At 43.1% G+C, this 16,120-nt stretch overlaps 1 protein-coding gene across 1 annotated transcript in view; it reads left to right on the top strand.

The window, feature by feature from the left end:
• Positions 1 to 46: 46 nt before the first annotated feature.
• Positions 47 to 16,120, top strand: part of PTPN21 (protein tyrosine phosphatase non-receptor type 21) — an 88,843-nt gene continuing 72,769 nt past the window's right edge. Inside the window, exons 1-2 of the mRNA XM_030802431.1 lie at positions 47 to 97; positions 4,154 to 4,535. Of these exons, the coding sequence (XP_030658291.1) occupies positions 4,356 to 4,535 (180 nt within the window). The 5' untranslated portion in view covers positions 47 to 97; positions 4,154 to 4,355. The remainder of the gene's footprint in view (positions 98 to 4,153; positions 4,536 to 16,120) is intronic.

Genomic DNA, 16,120 nt, shown 5'->3' on the forward strand with positions numbered 1-16,120 from the left:
GGCGTGCGTGTGCGGCTGCGGCGGCCGCGCGGCGGGGCCCCGGGAGGCGGGTCGCTGAGCGGGGCGCGCGGTCCCGAGGATGCGGGAGCGGGAGCAGGTGAGGGCGCGGGCCCCGGCCGGCGGGAGGGGCGGGCGCCGGCACGAGCGGTGGGGTGTGTCTGCTCGCCCGGACCCCGGAGCGCGCCCGCGGCCCCGGAGTCCAGGAGAATGGGGCGCGGCGGCCAGACCCGTAGCAGAAGCGTAACAAAGAGAAAAGTCTTGCTTTTCCAGGTTCGCTCTCATGTACTTGAGTAATTTCTAAAAGGAATCTTGAACTTCTATTCTGAACGCCCTGGCCGATTGTTGCGGGTTAATTCTGGATCAGGGTTTTAAATGTGTTAGGCATATTTGTGCCTCTCAGAATATGTAAACGTGAAATTCGCCAGATAACTTTGGCGAGAAGGGGCGCAGGGAAGGACTGTTTGGTAACGCCTGGGTTTGTTTTGGGAGTAGAGTGTTTACTCTGGAAAAAAGAATTCTTGGATCTGCAAATTCCGACTTGTGATTTCTGCAAATCCTGATTAGATTGGCCGCTCTTGGCATGCTCGTCCTATTTTCTTTTTTGCTGAGAAAGCCTTATAATAATAGCGTATGCTCACAAACACATTCAAAACATTCATGTGCTCCAAGTGACAACTGCTCTATGCCTAATAGTTGCTGACAGTTTATTTATTTTTTTAAGTTTGGGATACGACAGTAATTTTACTCTCAATATAGTCCGTTTTGTTTCTAGGGCATTTTATTCTGGAGCATCTACGCACAGATGTTTTCTCCGTGAGAAACATGGGTTTAATGCTATAGCTATAGATATTATTCTAAAAATGTCACATACTCTCTCCTTTTAGTGCTTATTTTATTTTAAAGCAAGGTTGGCAAAATTACATGTGGTGAGGACCTTAATAGGAAGGGGGAAACGCTGTAAGATTGAGAAGTAAAGTGTATTTGAGGAACTTTTGGAAAGGGATGTAGAGAGGGAAAATTAAAATGAATTCACAAATAGTTCAGACTGCCTTTCGTAAACTTGTACTGAAGCATAATCTAGTATGTATCCGTTTACTTACCACAAAACAAAGATTTTGTAGAGAAACAAAATTATCTCCTAGTTTTCCTTTAATAGCTATTTATAAATTATGTTGACTTTAGTAAATAATTCCAGACCCAATCACTTTCATATTATTGCATATTATTTTATACCTGAAACAGACCTCCCCAAAGAACTCTTAAATTTCTACTCATCTTGGTTTTATTATCCTAAGACATTCATATTTGTATTACATCATTTGGCAACAAATACTGCATATTACTGAAAATTAAGATGTGTAAATCATTGATAAATTTGTAAATTATTAAACTAAATCATTGTTTTAACATAGTGGGTTTTATATAAATAAGCAAAAAGCAAGCCATTCTTATGGATAGATCTTGTTGGGGCGATGCACCATGTACACACACACTGCAACTTTTTCAATTTCATCTACCAAAATAAGAGATAACTTTGACTTTTCCTTTATCCCTGATGCAGTAATACATTTCAAGTCTGAGGGACAATTGAAAGTTTTACTGAGTTTGCTTAATCAGAGCTTAATAATTAAGTTATACAGTGTAGTATCTATTGCTTTCAAGGCATAGTTCTATGTAGTGAAAAGACTACCATATTTGAATGGCACCTAATACAAATATTTATCTTTCCTCTACACATATGCAATATCTTGTCTGTTCGTCTACACTACCTAATCCGCCCAGTTTCCAGTTACCATAATTTTTATATAAAATTGAAACCCACCATCTGATCTCATGAAAGGGTGTTTAGTATGCATATTTATAATCCTTAAATATTTACACTCTTGGTTTATCAATTTTCTAGTTAAAAGCTTATTATTTAAAGTTGTCATTTGCTAATTTTTTTCCATCTTGCTTTACTTACTTCGTTTATACCCCTGAAACAGCAAAGAGCATTTAAAACTACTGGAAGTGGAAACCATATCTTTTAATATTTACTGTTTCCCTCGATAGTATGGTGCTTTTACCTACAGAAGGCACTCAGCAAATGCTGTTAATTAACACAGTGCTTTAGGTAGTTCCAGCGTTGTTTTTTTCTTCTGGCCTTCCCCTATCCCTTGTTTTTAATATTTTGATTTTCCTGGCTATGGGGAATAACCAGAGCTCAAAACAAACAAACAAAAAAACTAGCCAGATAAAACCGTGGTTGGGTCCTTATTAGAGATACAGCTCTGTATGTAATTATAGCATGTTTGTAATCTCCTTAAAGACAGCGACGGCTTAGGGATTCGTCTTAGATTTCTCACGATGCTCATTCCGCTGTTTTGTTCCCAGAGACGCAATACACATTTGTGGAATGGAATTTCAAAATGTTAAGTTTGGCAAAGCCGAGGGTAGTAGCGGAACCCTTTTCTCCAGGTCTGCCATTCCCTAACCCTGATTGCCCCATCACCTCTGGGCCTGAGACGCAGTCAGGAGAGCAGGACCCAGCAGAGGACTGGGAGTGTGGAATTTGGGATCGATTCCCAGCTCAGCCCGTCCTAGCGTGAAACTGCGAAAGCCGCTTCTCTTCCTGAAGCCTGGGTTCTGTCTGCCAGATGAGAGGGTCGGGAGCACATCCTGCCTCTCCGCGCGGCCCCGGGCCGGAGCTCAGCGTAGCCAGCTATAGCTGGGTCTCGCTAAGTGATTGATCCCTAGCAGGCAATCTCTGCGCAGAAGGAAGGTGGGGAACCGTCTCAGGACCCTGGAAATATGCGGGATTTTGTAGACTCGTTTAGGGAGAAAAAACTAATCCAGCTGACATAAAAATCCCCAGCTGGTGCTCGCCCCCATTTGCCTCGGCCCAGAAGTTACCATCAACAGGTCTGGTTAAAAACTCTGTTAGAGCCCGGCGTGGTGGCGCGCACCTGTGGTCCCAGCTACTCGAGAGGCTGAGGCGGGAAGATCGCTTGAGCCCAGGTGTTCGAGGCTCCGGTGAGCTACGATGGCGCCACTGCACTCCAGCCTGGGTGGCATAGCGAGACGTTGTAAGGAGCTCTATAAAACACGTTGTAAGGAGCGTATTTTGAGGTACTGTGGCTCCAAAGCGGGCATGCCACGGGGCCCGCCCAACCTCTCCACCGCCAGTAGGGCTCGCGCTGGTTCCTTTAAATGTTCCCTTCGGTAGCCAAGGGACCGGTCCTTTTAGAGCCCGTCCGTCCAGAAACGCGGCTGCAGAAAGAGGGTTCCGGGGCCTCCGAGTCTACTGGTTGGCCTGGCAACGCCGCGTGCTCTTCCCAAGGGGAGGACGCGGGAGAAGCCGGGGCCTGAGTGCCCCAAGGCCCCGTGGGCTTCTTGGGTTTGTTGCCCCCCGGCCGCTCATTAATTCAGGATGGCGTGGTAGGCCTCGCCCACCTCCCCTTCTGGGCCGCGGCTCCGCTTAGGTGAAGGCCTGTTTGGGCGTCCCCACCCTGGACAGGGGCCGGGGTCTGGATTTTCAGAACTGCCACTCTTCTAGTGGTAAATGGATAACGAACGTTTTTGGGTCTTTTATGATGTTTATCAGTAAATCAATTTGATGACGTAAATACTTCCACAAGCGCTTGTTAGGCACCTCACCGCGTTTGAACCACACACCTGCCATTCTTAATGGGGATTATTCCTCCCATTTGCCTTCAGGGTTAATTTTCTAAAGGGATTGGGATTGGAACCTAGCTCTTTTGGGGGGTATTTTGCACTTTTCTCACTTAAGGACTAAAGAACTCTGACATTTGGAGTATTACAACCTGAAAGAGTTACCTATGAAAAAACAACACCTTATCCAAAATAGGAAGAGGACCACGAATACTAACTACTAAATTTGGAATTATAGTAGTGCTGGCCATTATCTCATTTAATCCTGACGATGGCCCAGTTTGCTATCCGTATTTGTAGGATACAGTGAAGGGTGGAGTCTGACCCTGAGCCCAACACAACTCAAATAAAATTCCACCCTGCCTCCCGGGTCCTGTTAGTGCCTTCTTTTTCCAGCGGAGAGGGACGGTTTATTCTTTGGACACAGCTTGACTGGCTTTTCTTTATATAAGTAAAGCCCAGCGTTATCTTTGCTCACCTAACGGCGTTCCTCTTTCCCCAGCGCTGGCGTCAATGCTGTCTTCCTCGGGCCATTGGAGACTCCGTTGCTTTTTAATGGCGGCAGCGGCTGCTGGCTGAGCAACTGGAGGCCGGACAGTGCTCGCCCCATCCGGAGAGGATCGCTTTCTCCTGGCGTCACTACCACTGGGTTGGTGGGGGTAGCTTTTCCCTCTTTGCTCCTCCACTCTTGAAGAAAGAAGAAGATGCCACTGCCATTTGGGTTGAAACTGAAACGCACCCGGCGCTACACGGTGTCCAGCAAGAGCTGCCTGGTTGCCCGGATCCAGCTGCTTAATAACGAGTTTGTGGAGTTCACCCTGTCCGTGGAGAGCACTGGCCAGGAGAGCCTCGAGGCCGTGGCCCAGAGGCTGGAGCTGCGGGAGGTAAGCCACCTAAAGACACTGCAGGCCGGGCGCGGGTGGCTCACGCCTGTAATCCCAGCACTTTGGGAGGCCGAGGCGGGCGAATCACAAGGTCAGGAGTTCGAGATCAGCCTGGCCAATATGGCGAAACCCCATCTCTACTAAAAATGCAAAAATTAGCCGGACGTGGTGGTGGGCGCCTGTAGGGTGTGGTGGGCGCCTGTAGGGTGTGGTGGCAGGCACCTGTAGTCCCAGCTACTCGGGAGGCTGAGGCAGAAGAATTGCTTGAATGTGGGAGGCAGAGGCTGCAGTGAGCCGAGATCGTGCCACTGCTCTCCAGCCTGGGCTACAGAGCAAGACAGCAGCTCAAAAAAAAAAAAAAAAAAAAATTAGCTGGGCGTGGTGGTGGGCGCCTGTAATCCCAGCTACTGGGGAGGCTGAGGCAGGAGAATCGCTTGTACCCAGGAGGTGGAGGTTGCAGTGAGCTGAGATCACACCACTGCACTCCAGCCTGGGCAACAAGAGTGAAACTCTGCCTCAAAAACAACAACAACAAACACTGCAGGCTTCTCTGGCCCGCGCATGCTGGCTGTATGTTCTAGCCCACTGGCCACTCACTGTGTGTCCCTGGCTGGGATGTCTGAGTTGAGCCTGTAGTCCCCTCGTCGTGAAGCAGGAATAGATTAGAGCAAGAAGTCTTCCCTTGGGGTGCCCTATAAGAACTGATGGTGCTTATTTTGAATATGTTTATATTCCCCCCTAACGTAATCCAGAATCAAATGTGAATACACTTTGGGTTGTTCAAATTTCCATTTTCTAATATATCCCCAAGGGTCATCCTGATCTCTAGTACAGTTTACTGACTTCATTCTTTCTTTTTTGTTCATTTTCTTTTTTTTTTAGAGACAAGGTCTAGCTGTGTTGCCCAGGTTGGTCTCAAATTCCTAGGCTCAAGCGATGCTCCTGCGATAGGCATGTGCCACCATGTCCGGTTCCTGACTTCATTCTTTCAACGTTCATTGAGTAAACAGAAAATTCATTGACTATATTCTTACAGGCCAGATCAAGGTTCTAGAGACATATTGCCTGAACTCAGTTTGAGTTCTAGTTTCCTCACCATCTGCTTCTGTTACTTTGGGCAAGTTATGTGATATCTCTGAGCCCCAGTTCTCCATCTGAACCATGGGGATAACTGTGACACCTAATTCTCAGAGTAGCATAAGGTCATAAGCTCTGCTAACTAGTCTATTGGAGTACTGATTGGGAGGTTTGCCCAGGAAACCCCTAATCTAGTTGGTAGGAAGTTATGGAGTACTCATGTATCTATATAATGTCTTAAATGTAAAATGTTATGCAAGGCCTGTGAAGAAAGGTCTCTAATTAAACCTAGGACCCTCCCTACCTTTGGCTACCTGGTTCTGGGGTAAGGGAAAGTTAGAGAAACTGGTTATTCCACCTAAAAAGTCAGGAATAGATGAACTTTGCTCCTGGTGACCATCCAATCACTTATATGATCACTCAGTATTGAAGACGCATAAGTGCCAAGCACATACATACTTGGAAGCTCACCCTAGTGTTGTTGCCAATAAGAAAACAGGCATGATGCATACTGTGATAAGGGAAGTAGAGGGTGTGCTATAGCCAGAGGGAGGTGCAGCAAAGGGAAGGCTGCTCAGTGAAGTTGATTCTGAGCTGTGACCTGAGGATGGGGCAAGGGAGTCCTATCAAGGGCTGGAAGAGTTCCAACAAAGAGAACTGCACAGGGCCAAAGACGCAGAGGCAGCTGGTCTGCCTGAAGCCTGAAGTACGTGGAGGAAAGGCTGACTGTAAGGGCCACACAATGAGGATTTCTTATTAAAGGATTTGGATTTATCCTGAGGGTAGTGGGGAAGTTAACGAAGGGTGTAAACAGGTGTGGTACTATTGTTTCTGTGAAGAGTGAGCCCTTTGGAGAATGATTTGAGGGGAGTGGTTCAGGTACAGATGGTTGCCACCTGGAGTTGGATAGGGTTGGAGACAGGTGGTTGGAATCTGGAGATATTCAGGACCTACCGAGTCATAGGGAAGGGTTAGCATGGGTCCTGGTTGATATTCAGGTTTTCAGTAGATGGTGGGGCTATAACAGAGAGGAAACGTGAAAGGAAATGCAGATCTATTAGGGGCAAGGAGGAGCATGTGGTGAGTTCGGTTTTAGAAATACTGAGTTTAAGTTGCCAGTTGGAGGTGTTGAATAGACAGATGGATTTGCTGATCTGGAGTTCAGGCATGAGATCCAAGTTGGAGGGAAGATATTGGGAAGTATCAGCCTAAGTGACTTCATTAAAGCCAGAAGATGGTATGAGGCTCTCCAGGGGAGAAAAAGAGGACATCGCAGACCCCTCATGGTAGATTAGAGGAGGGGAGAGTGTTGGAAGGAAACTGAGATGAAATTGCCCAAGAAGAAGAAAGAAAACCACAGCAGCAGGCCTCAGTAACCAGTCCCTGCTTACTTGCATTTATTCTTTTTTAGGGATGGGGTCTCACTCCATCACACAGGCTGGAGTACAGTGGCACTATCATAGCTCAATGCATCCTCAAACACCTAGGCTCAAGTGATCCTTTTGCCTTAGCCTGCCAAGAGCTGGGACTACAGGTACACACCACCACACCCAGCTAATTTTTTTTTTAACTTGTATTTTTGAAATGGAGTCTTGCTACGTTGCCCAGGCTGGTCTGGGAGTTGTTTCCTCTAGTTATCTTCCTGCCTAAACCTCCTGAGTAGGTGGGATTACAGGCATGTGCCACCTTGCCTGGCTTAGTGGCATAGTCTATTTATTTATTTACTTTGCTTGCTTCGACTTTTTTTTTTTTCCTGTTATGGTTTCTTCTTCCTGTAATTTTCTTCCTCATGCACCAGCTCTGTCTATAACGCCTAGAGAGTCAGCTTCTTGAGGAACTGTGGTTTATTTATTTTTATACCAGGTGTGGAATGTGTTCAGTAAATACAGGGAGAACTGAACCCACAGGCATTGCGTTCCTTCTTTTAATAAGTCCAGAGAAATTGCCATCCCTTTTTAGAAGTTACCAGTCTCAGGGAACAAGTAACTTTATATAGCTGTGGGTATATTTTGAGCCTGATTTTTAACAGAAGAGGAAACAGGCATGGTTCCTAGAAAATGTTTTGCCCTTGGAGAGTCTGTCCCACAATTTCCAACATTTAGTAACAGTCATGGGTAGAAAGTTTGTATAGCAAACTTTTCCTTTGAAAGCCCCAGAAGCTCTGCTCTGTAGCATATAAACAGATGGCTCAGGCGTCAGGCCTAATCTTAACATGACTGTTCAGAAATAATCTGAGTGGGGTCACACGTGTTTCTAGTTTGTACATATAGTCTCTGTGTGATTCATACCAAGAAATATCAGTATGTTGGTTTCTTGCAGTGTTCTCCCATCAAGCAAATCTGGAATTATAGCATATAGATTTGGGTGAAAAACTTTGCTACTGTCCAAATATAAATGGAGGGAAAAGTCTTTACTCTTGCTTAATTGAATGCCATTTCACTTCTATAATGACAATTTTTTTTTTTTTTTTTGAGATGGAGTTTCACTCTTATTGTCCAGGCTGGAGTGCAATGGCGCGATCTCGGTTCACTGCAACGTCTGCCTCCTGGGTCCAAGCGATTCTCCTGCCTCAGCCTCCCCAATAGCTGGGATTATAGGTGCCTACCACCACGCCCGGCTAATTTTTGTATTTTTTTTTTTTTTTTAAGTAGAGACAGGGTTTTATCATGTTGACCAGGCTGGTCTTGAACTCCTGACCTCAGGTGATCTGTCCACCTTGGCCTCCCAAAGTGCTGGGATTATAGGAGTGAGCCACCGTGCCCAGCCCTATAATGACAGTTACAAAGGCTGCACAATAGTATTATTATAACACTATACCCAGGGGTTTCAGCTATATCAGTAGTGTTTCTTACACTGGGTATATGGGTATTTTTTTGTTTGTTTGTATTTTTAGCCCTCATATTTTTACAAGTGTCTAAGATATTTTATATTAAATTAAAAGCAACATGGTTAATACACATGTATCCAATATAGTTAACTTAGGTTGCTAACTTTCTTCTAAATTCACCATATTTGAACTACAGAAAGTTAACTGTTTTTGTTTTTTTTTTTTTGAGTCAGAGTCTCGCTCTGTTGCCCAGGATGGAGTGCAGTGGAGTGATCTCGGCTCACTGCAACCTCTGTCTCCCAGGTTCATGCCATTCTCCTGTCTCAGCCTCCCAAGTAACTGGGACTACAGTGCACCCCACCATGCCCGGCTAATTTTTTGTATTTTTAGTAGAGACGGGGTTTTACCGTGTTAGCCAGGATGGTCTCGATCTCCTGACCTCGTGATCCGCCTGCCTCGGCCTCCCAAAGTGCTGGGATTACAGGCATGAGCCAAAGTAACTTTTAAAAATGGGAAAAATGAATTATTCCCTTAGGAAAATATTGCTGTTCATTATAGCAGTAGTTTCTCAAAGCTGTTGGAATTCCCTGCCTATCATTCTTCGGAGTTTCAAATATTTTTTTCAAGAGAGGCTGTGAGTCCTTATGGAATTTAAGGGGAGCTAGAAAATTCTATCCAATTTTAAAAGTATATGCTGTAGAGGCTTGAAGGAGGTGGTGAGACAAGAGGGTCCCACCTGGGCATGGCCACTGCCTGGAGCATCACCTTGATGGAATCAGCACAGTCCAGAGTGCAAGAGTCAGGCTCAAAAATGTCATGTCATAGGAAGACCTGATTTAATCTAGCTTGCTAAAAATGATGTGTAAAACCAGGACCCAAGTTTAGTAATTTATAAGCACTAAGGAACTGCCAAGGGTCCCAGGTATGTGTGCCTTCTGCCTAGGCCAAGATTTTCCTATAGTTAGGGCACATGGGAACCAGAACAAACCAGAAGTTTCTTGGTGAACATGGAATCAGAAGAGGTGTTGCCTTGAAAAATAGATATTTTCATAAGTCGGCCGGGCGCGGTGGCTCACGCATATAATCCCAGCACTTTGGGAGGCCGAGGCGGGCGGATCACCTGAGGTCAGGAGTTCAAGACCAGCCTGGCCTGGCGAACATGGTGAAACCCCATCTCTACTAAGAATACAAAAAAATTACCGGGATGTGGTAGTGTATGCCTGTAGTCCTAACTATTTGGGAGGCTAAGGCTGAGACAGGAGAATCACTTGAATCGGAGAGGCAGAGGTTGCAATGAGCCGAGATTGCGCCACTGTACTCAAGCCTGGGGGACAGAGTGAGACTCTGTCTCAAAAAAAAGAAAAGAAAAGAAAAAGTACATATTTTTATAAGCAGATAATTGCTGTCTCCAGGACCAGACAAATTACTTTGAGTCAGGGCACCCTTTCCTCTGGGCGGTGCTTCAGTGGTGCTTCAGTGCCTGTTGCCTTTTGAGATGGCTGCTTAGTAAAGTGGTTAAGACAGTCTGCAGTAGTCAGAAACAGCTAGGTTGCATCCAAGTGCTGTCATTTAAGTAATTATTAAATCACTTAATTTCCCAAGTTCATTGATTTTTCATCTGTAAGTTGGGGATAATAATAGTACCTACTTGATAGTGGTTATGAGGATTCAGTGTTAAATGTAAAACATTTAGCAAAGGACCTGGTATTTGGGAAACTCTCAATAAGTGTTCATCTTTATTACCATTGTTGTTGATGTTATATTATTGTTATTAGTGACTCCTATCCCCGTGTTGTAGTAACTGACCAAATTCTCTTCATAGGAATTCTTTTCTTTTTTTTTTTTTTTTTTTTTGGTGAGATGGAGTCTTGCTCTTCGCCCAGGCTGGAGTGCAAATGGCACGATCTCGGCTCACTGCAACTTCCGCCTCCCAGGTTCAAGCGATTCTCTCACCTCAGCCTCCCAAGTAGCTCGGATTACAGGCACCTGCCACCACTCCTGGTTAATTTTTGTATTTTTAGTAGAGATAGGGTTTCACTATGTTGGCCAAGCTGGTCTCGAACTCCTGACCTCAGGCGATCCACCCACCTTGGCCTCCCAAAGTGCTGGGATTGCAGACATGAGCCACTGCACCTGGTCTAAAAAGTTTTTAATCCTCAGGATATGGGGAAGTTCTGAAACCATGGAAGTCTCTTCAAGGTTATTTTTTTCATGTTTTTGCTATGGTATATTGTGTTAGTTTTATAACTTAGAGGACAGTTTTCTTTCAGCTGTTTCTGAGGTGGGTGTGTGCATGCTGGGGCCTCTTTATTGTTGTTCCCATATATGGCCTTCATACATAACTATTGTTTTGAAGTTGAGTTAAATACTGAGCCACTGCTAAAAATTACCTCCAGGGTATTTTGTTGAAGATGAAAGTCTAGCAAAATGTATATAGTGGCCTCTCATTTCTTAATTATAGGCTTTGGTTTATCATAGATCTTTACGAAATGTTTTTTAAATTGTGCGTTCAGTGTGTTACACACAACGTCAAGTTTTTGTTCCATAGAATGTAAGCTCCATCAAAGTAGGACTCTTGTTGACTGGAGCATTGCCAGGGTCTGGAATAGCGCCTTGCACCTTACAGTATGTTGTTGCTGAATAAATGTTTACTTAATTTAAAAATTTAGAGTTTAGTTTTGAATTTAGATTGATAAACATGGACAGCAGTACAATTAAGTCAGCCTTTGTTTGCTCTGATTTTATTTCCTGGAGAGTTAAACATTTCCAAAGTTTTGTATACAGATAGAAAAGCACCCTTTTCTTTAGACTCTTTCACTTTGGAGCTTCTTCTGAAACACTTAGAAAGTGATCTAGTTGTAGTGGCTCCCTGAGGTAAGATTGCTGTGTCAAGGGAGTGTCAGCTTCCTCACTGGACTTTGAACAGATACTTCTCATAGCACCTTATGGCAGATGGGGATATTTTTTCGCTAGGGGATTTGTTAGACTAGAGAGGAATCAAGCATATAACGCAAACCATAACCCTCCAGCACGACTTTAGAAAGTGTTCTTGGCCATCAAAGTGTTTTATTTTAAATTAGTGTCTTAGGTATTCCAAATATCCACTGAACTTATCTTGACGGTTATCTGAGTAGACATCAAGAATTTCATGCTTATTTCCTTGTGTACTAGCTGTTTTCATTTGGACTCTAAAAATAGCTGATATATGTGTAAAATAAAAGTCTAGTACCCAGAAACTTTTTTATCTTTTGGGCCGAATAGTTATTCATTTAGGTATGTATGTTATAAAACAAATAAGACTGAGGTAGAGACAAGAATCTGTGAATATTTTCAGTTAGAGCTATTGGACCATCTGAAGCAAATATAATGTTAGGTTGGTTGGCCTGTCACCTAGATAGAGAAAGCTTTCCCAAGTCTAACACCAATTATAAATGATCAGGGATTTTTCTTGATGTTTAGGTTTTCTGTTACTTTTCTTCTTTGGTCTAGGAAATTAAGAATTAGCCATATAAATAAGTATGGAAATTACACATACAAACATGAAGGATATGCATTTTAAAGTCTATTCTATAATCACAAGTTATTGCAGAATTTGGAAACCTGTTTATTTGAAGAATGGAGTATTATTCAACCTAGGCTTAGTGCCTAATGAACTTAAAGGCTAGTAGCCTAAGATGTTTTCCCTCCAGTATTGGATTTTTCCCTTGAGATACCAGATGTCCTTATTTTCTTACCATCAGTCTGTCACAGTAGTGTAGTCTCAGGACCATGTGGAATTAAGCATGAATTTACTTATTCGAGATTTGTAAGGTGAGTTACAAAATGGTGGACATGAGGGAACGGATGGTGTTTTGGGGGCTCTAGGTGCTTTCACTGTCATTGGTGTATAGTTTCAGATTCCATTCCTTCTAATATGTCTAGAAACTTTGACTTTCTGCTGTCTTCGTTTGGGTAAATGAGCATTATTGTGCTGGAAGCTTAATTTGCCTCATTTAATCTTCACAATGAGTTAGGTGTTGCATTATCTTTTCCATTTTCAAATTAGGGAACTAAAATTATGAAAAGTTTGAGTGATTACATAGCTAATAAGCAAAAGACCCAGGATTTGAGATTTTATGTCAGACTTCTGCTCAAACTTTGACCTTTAAATTTATGGCGGTCATGGACCCCTTTGAGATCTGATGAAAACACAGAATTTTGTATACAATTTCAGGTGGTTCATAGCCACTCTCTCCCCCAAGTCCATCCATGGGCCTAGGCTGTGGGCCTGGAGGCTTCCTGGTTAAGGCAGTCTTTCCCTTTCTCTCCCCTTGTCACAGAGCAGGATCTTTCTTCCCTGGTCTTCTACTTCCCAGAGTGAAAGACACTGGAAGGATGGAATATTTGTGAACAATTCAAGACCTTCATGATTAAAAAATAATAATTTGCCTCTGAATATAGTTCCTCTCCTCGCTGACCCTTCTGCTACAAATGCCCTTTTTTTCTTTGGCCTTCATCTTTAGGTCTCAGGAAGGGCCATTCATTCCTCAGTGGGAGAACTTACTATTAAGGAAAAAGCCCCTTTCAGGGGGACAGAGGGGAGGTCATGGGTGGGAATTCCCCCACTGTACTGCTGATGGTAGATCCATGTCTGTCTTCCCTGCTAGGCAGCAGGTATGTGACGCATCTTCAGGAATTGAATGGATGATTCATTCTTCCTTTATACATTAATCAAGTTCCCAGGCCAATTGTTGAGCCCTCTGTATCATTCTTCTTGTCAGATACACACCTTATGTGAATATGGCATTTTCTTTTCTATTAACAAGGATTCATCATTCTTTTAACAGTATGCCAATTTAGCAAATATTTCCTATTCAGTTCTCTGAGCAATTTGTTCATAAACAAACGTCACTTAGATTTCCTTTATCTTTTAATGAATTGACAGAACGTACAGAGGCAATTTAAATTTTTGCCTAAGATGCCAATATTACTAGAAGAAACTATGTATGTCACAAATCCTTCATGAGGATTGTCAGCATGTAGTAGAAATAACTTCCTATCAAGGGTTAGTACCACTTTCTATAGTAGATTACCCAAATATGATCATTAAAAGGTGTATAGTGTTGAGATTTATAAATGGGGCAGAGTAGTTTTGTTATTTTAAGTAAGTTTTGACTGAGTAGGCTAAGAAAATATATGGGTAACCTCGTGCTGAGTAGCAAGCTCATGTGAATCTAAAAACAACTTATTGGCCGGGCAAGGTGGCTCATGCCTGTAATCATAGCACTTTGACAGGCCGAGGCAGTAAGATTGCTTGAGTCCAGGAGTTCAACACCAGCCTGGGGAACATAGTGAGACCCTATCTATACAAAAAAATTAAAAAATTAGCTGGGCATGGTGGCATATGCCTGTAGTTCCAGCTACTCTAGAGGCTGAGGTGGGAGGATCACTTGAGCCCAGGAACGCAAGGCTGCAGTGAGCCAATGATCATGCCACTGCACTCTAACCTGGGTGGCAGAGCAAGACCCTGTCTCCAGAAAAAAATAAAAATAAAAACAACTTGTTATGTTACAGTTACTTACATGGCTCAGACTTTGTTGACTTGTCGAATGAATCTCGATGTCAAGTGAATTTTCAGCACATTGAACTTTATACCATCTGATTCAACTACAGTTGGCAAAGTGGGGTTTTGGAAGCAAAGAGGTAAAGTTTTGGTGCTCAATGGACTTGGGTTCAAATCCCTGCAGACTACCTGTGTGAACTAAGGAAACCAACTTCCCTGAGATTTGTCTCTTTTGTATGTGATATGGCTGCATGTAATAGTAAGAATGACAGCTATGTATTGGGTATTGACCATATGCCATGCCCTGTGCTAGTTGCTTTACGTATGTTTAACCCTGTGTATAATCAACTTTGTTTCCTCCCACCATCTCATTGATGGAGTGGACCAAAGACCGATAGCATCCATAGGACACTCATTAACTGGCAGCTCTTTTTTAGTATTCTTTAGCCATTTCCACTTTCTGTTTCATCATGTAAATTTGTTAGTTGGAATAATGTACTGAGGGATAATAATGGGTTGGAGAAAAATCACTGGAGAGGTATTATTGTTAAGTCAGGCAACTGAGTTCAGAGCTACACTGCTGAGAATTAAGATATTCACCATAACATCCTTTCTCTTCCTGCAAGTTTGGTATGAAATATCTAGAAAATAACCTTCTCATTCCCTTGTATTTTGCACTTACAAATAATATGTAGACACTTGCATGCTTGACTCGCCTGTGTTTTTATGATTGACACCTATTTTGAAGTCAAATTTATGTTTAGTGACTTAAGGAAATAACACTTAAACTATACAGTATGATAACAGAAAAATGAAGCATGTTTAATAGTGATTATGTCTAAAATTGTATTATTATTATTTGTATAATGTCTGCTACCCTTCAATAGCATGCAGATTTCTCTGTATGATGCTATACAACTAATGCCTGGCTAGGGCAGCTAGTTGGTGATAGCCCCCTGCTAGAATTCAGGTCTTCCAGCTCTTGTTTTAGTACTTTTCTCTCAATATTCTGCTTTTCCATGGAGCCATTGCCATTTTCCTAAAAGAAAAGCAATCCAAGTGTTGATATTGTCTATTTACTTTAAAAGGAAATAAAGGGAAAGAAGGCCAGGCGTGGTGGCTCATGCCTGTAATCCCGGCACTTTGGGAGGCTGAGGTGGGCGGATCACCTGAGGTTGGGAATTCGGGACCAGCCTGATGAACATGGAGACAGCCTGTCTCTACTAAAAATACAATATTGCTGGGCATGGTGGTGCATGCCTGTAATCCCAGCTACTCAGGAGGCTGAGGCAGGAGAATCGCTTGAACATGGGAGGCGGAGGTTGCAGTGATTCGAGATTGTGCCATTGCACTCCAGCCTGGGCAACAGAGTGAGACTCCGTCTCAAAAAGAAAGGAAAGAAAAGGAAAAGTTCCCAAAGATAGAATCCTATTAGTGAAGGAAGTATTTAAATGTAGGATCTCCTCTACTAAATAAATGTAATATGAAATTTTATACTGTTTAAAGGGACTAGAAAACCATGATAAGAAGATCTCATATTACTTGAGCGCTTGTTTGCATGAGACACTTTTGTAACTGCTTTAAATGTTTTTGCTTATTTTGATCTTCACGAAAATCCCATATATGAGGCACTGTTATGCTCGTCTCCATTTTACTGATGGGAAAACTGAGACACAAAGGTGTTAAGTGACTTGCTCATGGTTACATGGCAGAAACCACAGCTAGAGTAGTTCTGACTCCTTGAGCAGCATCTTTCTTCCTAGTTTATAACCTTTGACAAGTGACAGGTGGCCTGCTCTGGAGCTCATGCCCTTAATAATGACAGCCTGGCACAGAGTGGCCTCCTAAATGTGACAGTAGTTGTTGTAAGTACTCTGGAGATATTTGTTATCATTTAATTTTTTTATTTTTATAATTATCTTGCTTAAGATAGGTTTTTGCACTCACGTCAGGCAAAGAAAGATAAGCATGAGAAGGAACATGAGTGTCATTAGGCCAGCAAGACACTGTTGGGGAGTCCCTGAGGTGTTTAGGGCAGAGCTATTTGATGAGAAGCCTTTGGTGAGCTTGTTCCCTGGCAGAGTTGGAAGTATCAGAGTGATGAAATACATCCCAGGAGAGTTCTCTGCTGAGATATTT

Source organism: Nomascus leucogenys, chromosome 22a (assembly GCF_006542625.1).
Source record: "Nomascus leucogenys isolate Asia chromosome 22a, Asia_NLE_v1, whole genome shotgun sequence".
Lineage (NCBI taxonomy): Eukaryota > Metazoa > Chordata > Mammalia > Primates > Hylobatidae > Nomascus > Nomascus leucogenys.